Source organism: Cupressus sempervirens, chromosome 2 (assembly GCF_028749045.1).
Source record: "Cupressus sempervirens isolate cs-2001-9-10 chromosome 2, ASM2874904v1, whole genome shotgun sequence".
NCBI lineage: Eukaryota > Viridiplantae > Streptophyta > Pinopsida > Cupressales > Cupressaceae > Cupressus > Cupressus sempervirens.
Window position 1 is genome coordinate 226,998,749 of NC_143119.1, and position 8,723 is coordinate 227,007,471.

General features: G+C 30.1%; 1 protein-coding gene across 1 annotated transcript; it reads left to right on the forward strand.

Annotated features, from left to right (window-relative positions):
* Window positions 1-3,699: 3,699 nt before the first annotated feature.
* On the forward strand, window positions 3,700-6,856 carry LOC149571868 (polygalacturonase-like). Its single transcript, XM_089810090.1, has 9 exons — window positions 3,700-4,090; window positions 4,215-4,343; window positions 4,540-4,707; window positions 4,887-4,910; window positions 5,262-5,469; window positions 5,551-5,632; window positions 5,866-5,974; window positions 6,233-6,349; window positions 6,426-6,856. The coding sequence occupies exons 1-9, from the start codon at window positions 3,890-3,892 to the stop codon at window positions 6,654-6,656; spliced, it is 1,269 nt and encodes a 422-aa protein (XP_089666216.1). The 5' UTR covers window positions 3,700-3,889; the 3' UTR covers window positions 6,657-6,856.
* Window positions 6,857-8,723: the final 1,867 nt, after the last annotated feature.

Sequence of the window (8,723 nt, forward strand, 5' to 3'; positions counted from 1 at the left end):
GGCAATTAGTATATGAAAGTGCAAGATGGGTGTGAAGATTTGAGATGAAGTTTATCCAGGTCAATACATTTTGATTATTCTATGGAATTACATAAGAAAACCTAATTATGATCAAGGTGGTGATCAAAAACATGTCAAGGATATAAAAATATATAAGCAAGGTATAAGGGAAAAAGGTTTGTAACTTGAATAAAGAATGAAGATTAATTGGAAAAAGAATGAGTGCATATTAGTTATAGTTGAAGAGAAGTGGGGGGGGGGGAGAGAGAGAGAGAGAGAGAGAGAGAGAGAGAGAGAGGCGAATACAAAGTGTTGATGTGATTATAGTATGTGTGATCATATTGAGAAGTAGAGGTTGAGAAGAGTGAAACTACAATGTGAGGAGTAGAAAGGATCTAATAGCAAGTAGTGCTACAAAGAGATTATTCAACTTGTTATTACCTAATATTTACAAAGAGGGATCCCTTAATTGGGTGGACCTTAACTGATCTTTCTATTGTAAATCCTTTCACAAGGCAGATGGTGTTCTAAATCCTCTAACTAAGGAAAATCCTAACAAATCTTTTTGTACTCCCAACAATGTACAAAACACTCCTTATAAGGTGAGGCCCCAAAAAGAGTATGTACAAGCTTTTAACAAGGAAACCTTTTAACTATAGCTAAAGGCTTGTGGATATCATCCCCAATAGGGCTTTTACCCTTTAGAAAGGGTTTCCATGTTACCAAAATAACTGTTCTATGTGTTCTGCTTCTATAACAGATCAAAAAAATAATTTTTATTCATTTAAGTAGTTATTAAATAAGTGTTTTGGTAGAATAATTTGGGAGATCTATATCAAAAGTTTGAATTAGTTACTTACTTATTATATTGATTCACTCCCCCCAACCTCTTAGTATCATTTCACAATAATAAAATGTGATTTACAGTAGAGACCAAAGGACCTAAGGCTAGATCAATTATATTGGAAATCACAAAATTTGATTACAATCTTAAAGCTTATAGAGAGGAACCTCTCAATTTCACAAATAATTTATTGTTCAGTCTCCCTCTACAACGTTTTTCCCTCACCATTTTAAAGGCGTGGGTATAGCACATTATTTGTGATCATAGGTGGTGTGAAATTCATTTGCCATCTCTTCATGCAAGTATCTAGTCCATATCATTTCGTGTCCATTGTTTGGACATCAAATATCTACTTGTAGTAACAATACACCACTCATGTGGGCCAAGTCAACTTTGACTGTTTAGCACTTTTAGTCTAGGAATTAAGCCTTAGTCTGTGATGTTTAAGCCATCCGGGTCATGTGTACTTCATTGTTCCTTTTCAAAAGGTGCTCAGCATTATGATTGGAGGTGTGTGAAAACCTACGATGCAAACATCCCCATCTGTTACCATCACCATGTGTGAAATGCATCCCAAGACTGGATGCACTTTAAAATGTTCATTGATGTTTCATGTGAGGAAGTCAATGCTCACAAATTTAAGAGAGGTTGATTGCATGGACATGTGGCACATCTACAAGTCTCTCATAGAATTGCATGGAGAACGATCACATAGATATGTGTTGTGTTGACAAGTGACATTGTCTGCCTTCACAAATTCAAATATAGTATACTCCAATTTTGTTATAAATGTAACTTTAATTCAATTCAATTTTAATAATAACTTGATTCTAAACCTAATTTATCTTTGATCCTAAACTTAACTATAAAATATGAAATAATAAAATGTTATTTTTGAATAGAAATTTTGATACAAATTTAATTAATGATAGAGAATATGAATGTTAAAAGATCTAAGAAGTTATCATCCAATCTATATATATATATATACTTAAAAAAATTAAACATGTTAAATTTCAAGAAGAATAAATCCTAACAGTAATCATCATTTATAATATTAATATGTATTATAAGTATATCATAATATAATAAAAAATATATTATAACATATTATATAATTTTTATTAATATTAAAAATTATACTTTATATTATTATATTTAGTTTTTCAATTATTATATTATTTTCTTTTGACAAAGAGGATTCTGGTTCTGTGAAAACGAATTTTTGTCATGCTGCGGAAAAGGGGTGGTCAATGAGCTATTTTAGATGATCATTGCATTTTCTTTCCTTCCTTTCATTTCTAGTAATATGATATTTGCATGTATGCACACTTGAGTTTTACTTCTCACTTTACTGTTTGTCATAGTATTGAAGAGCTAATTCACCTTGAAGGAATTGCATTTTTCTTCGGTTTGTTCCTCCATGTGATCAGTGGGAAGGCATTTAATTAATTGCTAATTGTTTTATTTATTCACTTTAGCTTTCATAAGTGCTTTAAAGAGATTTATTATTGATATTGATTGAGAAATTAAAAATTTTCACTATATTAACTATTATTATATCTAGGTAGACTTCAAAATTGTCTCCCGAACTTTCATCATCAAGGGCAGCCCGATTATTATTAGTCTGTTTCTCATGCTTTTAAGGTTGGTGTTTTTTTAAAATGGCCATACAGTTTACACAAGGAGGAAGAATAAAGCCCACCCAATGCTTTCATTTCACATTTGAAAATATTCCATCAATAGATAATATTTTTAATATGGAAGAAAGCTGTACTAGAAATGAGAGCCATTTAAAAGATGGCAGTAATCTTTGAGAAGATATATGAAACTATAACAATCTTTATTGGAGGCAGTTATCCTCTTTACATACTGTACAGTTGACCAATTTTCAAAAAATCGAAAACATCATGAATTTTTTTCGAAAATTTCAGGATTTGATCTGCATAGTTTGTAGTTGAAAACAAACAAAAAATTTGGAAAAAAATTCCTAAAATCTGGAAAAAAAAAAAAAGTTTAACTTTGTTTTGTCTTTAGTACATTTTGTCTGGAGATTAGTATATCCCATAAAAATTTATAAATCAAATAAAGTAATTTACAAAGATAGGTGAGCCAGTGGCAGTGTTTTGCCAATATCCCATAAGTCTTTTTCTAAGCACTCTTTCTTGCATGCTCTGAATTTGTAAGAAATACAACAAATAAACTCTTCTAGACCATTCAAAAAAAGTTATATCTCCAATTTCTTTCCCTGGACAATTGTAAAAAAATAAATTCCTAGCTGGTCAACATCCACCTATTCTAATGTCTTGGTGTTTTTTTTTTTAAATTGGATTCAGACCCGTTTCGGATCAAACTTAATCAAAACATTCATACATATTATCATGAATGCCACATAAGCAGATAACATAAAATGGGGAATGAACATTCATACATATTGTCTTGCATGCCACATAAACAGGTAACATAAAATGGGGAATGTGGAATGCATGAATCAAAATAATATCACATGAAGACCTTGAAAAGTAGGACTCTATCAGGTCGAATCTTGACACATATTGGAAACACATTTCTAACAGAAAAGATCATATTTTATTCATTATGATTAACCATGAGTAGCAATTAACAAGATGGGGTTCTTACCAACTCTTTGTCCCACTTTTTCTTCACTTCCTCCGCCCCCTCTTACTCATACATTTCACTGCAACGCTTGCTTAAAATTTTTAAGCTAAAGATGGACATCGTTATAATCAACCAAACATATTAGAAGTAAAGAATTTCAGTACTAAAAATTTATCAAAGACTTAAAGTTGAAATCAACTCTAGCAGTCAATGACTTACATGGATGATTTCTACTAATAACACTTCTTGAAATGAACGTGGTGTTTTGGATGAATGAATGTCGCAGTTAGTTGTGGGTGGTGAACACAACATATTATTATGCATTATAAACAAACCCTATCAGCCCAGATTATTATTATATAGTAATTTGTATGAGCTTGGGAAAACAAATAGGAAGAGCAGTGTGGAAATTACTTCACAAATTCGATGGCTCTGTGTGTACATCTTCACAATTTGGTCTTCTTTGCTCTGTATACAACTGTTTTAGCAGCAGGCGTTCATTCTTTTGAGAATAACCAATTTATTAGAGCTTCGTCTGAATTTAATCATTACCATGATGACGTTGGTACAGTTATTAATGTAATAGATTATGGTGCAGTGGGAGATGGACAGCATGACGATACCCAGGTATCGTTGTGTAATAATGAGCACATCAGTAGCTTTGGATTATAAAATAATAATTAATGGTTTCCAAAGTGTAATAGTAGTTATATTAGATTGTAAATATAATTTTTTTTGGTTTGTTTTTCAGGCATTTGGCCAGGCATGGGATGCAGCTTGTATGCAATCATCTGCAACATTATTTGTGCCAGCCAGTAAAACATTCCTTGTTAACAATTTAGTTTTCAAAGGAGACTGTGAGCCTGGCCTTATTTTTCAGGTATTCATAAATATACGTGCATGCATATTAAATTTATTTTTCTTGATGATGGTATATAGAATTTTGTGAAACATTAATTTGTTGACATAGACATTTATGTTAATATATTGTGAGGTTACAAACAAATCTTATATATATTTGTTCTGGTTTTCCATTATCTTGTAATGGCATACGATTTACTTTCGTTGGATCGCAGGTAGATGGGAATATAATTGCTCCTAAAGATCCCAAAGTTTGGGAAAACAACACTGTGTGGATGCTATTCGATCATCTTGATAATTTCTCTCTTATAGGAAGTGGCGTCATTGATGGCAATGGAAATAAGTGGTGGGATAAGTACCATTCCCGAAATAAAAATGGAAAAGTATGTACCAATAATACTATGTATCAATAATGCATTCCTTAATATTGAATTTTTTAGCAAAAATTAGGGAAAAAAAAAAAAACTTGAAACATCAATTTATATTTCTGATTTTTATAAACTTTTACCAAAATATATATCTTGCTTTGCTACTCACATGATCCTCGTTCCTCTCTGTGCAGAAAGGTGCTGATGATCGGCCCACGGTAAGTTAAAGTTTATAAGAATATTTTTAGTGTACGTCATAGCTCTATTTTTCTCATAATAAAAACCGGTTAAAGTCGCTCCTTTTTTATATATAGAAGTTTGAAACAATTCGAGAAGGTAAGATTGATGTATTAAAACTGGAAGTAATGATATCCCATACAAGTAGAAATATATTCTCATGCAAAATTATGGTTTTATCTTGTTCATGCAAATTTGTATTTTATTCTATTCATACAAAATTCTAGTTCTAGTTTTTCGTATGTATGCAAACTATAGTTTTCCATATGCATGTAAAATTATATATATTTTTTAAATTTATTTCTTATAAAACTATATTTTTTTTTTTGTAGGCGATCCATTTAAATGGATGCAGTGGAGTGGTAATAAAAGGCATATTCGTAACAAACAGTCCAAAGTTTCATTTCACATTGTCTGGCTGCCAGAACGTCCAATTCGTGGGTGTTGAAATAAGGGCGCCAGAAGACAGTCCCAATACTGATGGAATTGATATTTTCACATCAACACAGATTGACGTACAAGACTCTGTGATTGGAACAGGTATTTACACGTATTCAACAATTTATTGGACTCTTTCATTCACATTATTGAAAATGAAATAATTTTGAATTTAATTTCCAGGAGATGACTGCATCGCAATAGGAAATGGGGCTTCACATATTTTGATAAGAAATCTCACATGCGGTCCAGGTCATGGGATAAGGTTAAATTTTTCATTTTTTTAAACATAAAATTAATAGTAAGCTTATAGTTGTTTTTTTTTGAGATTTTTTAAATAAAAAATATTTTAACTAATTTGGCATTTATTCTATTGTTTTCTTTTATGGGAGAGATAGTTGACCATTCAAACAAATAAATATAGATTAAATAAAATAATATTCTAATTTATTGTGAGTTCAAAAAATTAAAATGGTTTGGCTTGGTATTTTTGTCCAGTATTGGAAGTCTTGGGAAGCATCACACAAAAGCAGTGGTATACTCTGTGCATGTTGATGGGGCCAAATTGACATCAACAAAAAATGGATTACGAATCAAAACATGGCCAGTAATATTTTTATTTAGTTAAATTAGTATTGAATGATTAAACTGTGTATCTATTTTTTAGATGAATCATTAAAATAAGTTAGAAATGTGTTAAGAAAAATTTTCAATTATAAATTAAATTGTGATATTGCTACTTAAAATTAGAATTCAACAATATAATTCTTAAGTTACAGTTGATAGGAATATTACAACAAAAATATTATTAACTTGAATTGAAAAGTCTATTTGAATTTAATAATATACGCATGTGATTTAACAGGGTGGTTCGGGCATAGCAAAGTATATAATCTTTGAGAATGTTGAAATGACTAATGTGGAGAACCCAATTATAATCGATCAATACTATTCTTGTTCTTCAGACAGTTGTAGAAAAGAGGTAGATATGAACCCTCATTTTATTGAGAAAGTATACAATTTTTATACAATTTCTCATTTTGTGTGTCTTCTTGCAGAGCTCAGCTGTGCAAATCAGAAATGTCACATACAAGAGCATTAGTGGAACATCAGCAACACAAGCAGCAATAAATATTGAGTGCAGCAATAGCAAATCCTGCAGAGACCTAACTTTTAACAATGTGACGTTGACCCTAACCTCTGGTGACCAAGTCACAAGCGATTGCCAAAATGCAAAGGGGGAAAATATTGGAACTGTAATGCCTTCAGATTGTTTGCCTTCTGTTTAAAAAAAAAATAATTTCAAGTTGTTTGAAGGTTTTTTTTTTTGCTATATAATTATACACTTTTTATAAAAATCTATTAAAATTAGAGAGGCTAGAATCAATCCCCTGCTACATAGTGTATGGATGATTCCAAAATTTATATATTGTCTTATTTAATAAATGTACAATTTCATTTATTTTAAATAAAAATATTAAATTATGTAGGTTCCTTAATTTTGTGGATTCTATATTTCTTTTGGTATATCCATGATATTTGGTGATTGTGTAATGTCCCTTTTTGGAATATTAATTAATTTGTACTATATTTATCAATTAGACTTTGCGTCAAGTAATGTTCATGATAAGATTAGTCGTTTATGTCATTGGATTGAAGTTATCTCTAATTACTCATATTTAGCTTTAATACAATTTAAGCTCAAGACAGGAGGAGTTGATGTTATCCAAGTTGAGTAGACACCTACTTTGGACTCCCTCATAGTTTACGGATCCATGTCCATTTCATGAAGCTTTACAAAATGTTGACTCCTACCCTCTAGGGATAAGATCTATTAGCTCGGATTTATACAAGCCCCTCCTTGATAATATTACCACTTTCCTACTTCAACCAAATTGTAAAAAGTATCTTTGATATATGATAAAACATTTATACATTTGTAATAAATAAAATCATTTAAATTTCTACTATAAATCATGCAATATATGTAAATACATATTTATTCTCCATCAAATTAATTTGTTAGTTTGCTAATTATTTAAATTTATCTTAATTCACATATTTATTTAAAAATATCTATACTCAATCTTATTCCCTTAATAGAATTGTTTACTTTAATGATTCTTTATTTTTAAATTCTATGTTTTCATACTAAAGTCTAAAGATGAAGGGGGCAATAAACAATTACTTCGAATATGACTTACCATGTTCTTATAACCTTTCTTATTGAAGTCTTTTCCTTATAACATGATGCCCTTCTTCTCTTCTTCTCATCAAGTCTTCTCCAGATTAATTTGTTCGCTCAACCTCTATATCCATAGAATTATACATCTTCATTTCCATACAATATTGTGTTAAGAGTCATAAGGTGGGTCCTTCCCATGTCATCATAAGAATGGGTTAGTCGCTTTACTCTATCTTTCTTTTCGGTACATGTTCCTCTCTCGAAGCAATTATATTTCCTTCCTGATTTACCCAGTCAATGTTGTATATATATGGACCATCATTATTTTCTTTGCCAAACATAATACATTAAAATTTGGATATTAATTTATACTAAGCTATTTTTATAGGTTTTTTTTGGTTTATATAAATATATATAATTAATTATTTAAATATAATAAGTAATGAATTATTTTACTAATATATTATTTTAATTAATTACATACAATTATTTACTAAATGATTATGTAAAGTAATATTTCTATTACTTCTACTCTTTTCTAATTATGTTTGTGGATTTATTGATCATCACTAAAATATCCTTGTTGATGTTTAAAATAAGTTTATTTGATGAATTTAATTATCTTAAAATGATCCTTATAGATTCAACTACCCTTTACTTATTCAAGTCATTAATATACAACTTTGTCTTAACTTGATATCTCCCAACTGATTGATGTCACTTTCTCCTTGTATGCATTGTTAGTTGACATTTGAATGTTATATTATTGCATTAAATTTAATGATATTATTTTTCTTTTTTTTTAAGAGGGGTAAACACTTTGACTTGGAGCTATGAACCAGTGAGGCCACAAACGGGGGACCTCATCCCCATTAGATCTGAAGCTTGATGGCAAGGATAACAACTCAACAACTTAACCATCACAACATGCCACTATTGGCAATGATATTATCTTTCTAAGTTAATCTACATAAATTATATTTATCTTAACCTCTTAATTTAATTATTATTATTTATTCATTTAGAAAAAAACATATTTTTTTATTAATAAACCTTAAACTAGGAAGAGGCATCACAGTCCTACCCTCCCAAAATTGTGTGTCCTCAAGTAACTTAAGACAAGTTTCCTCTCCACATAAATCATTGTGCTATGTGTTGATCTTAATGTTTG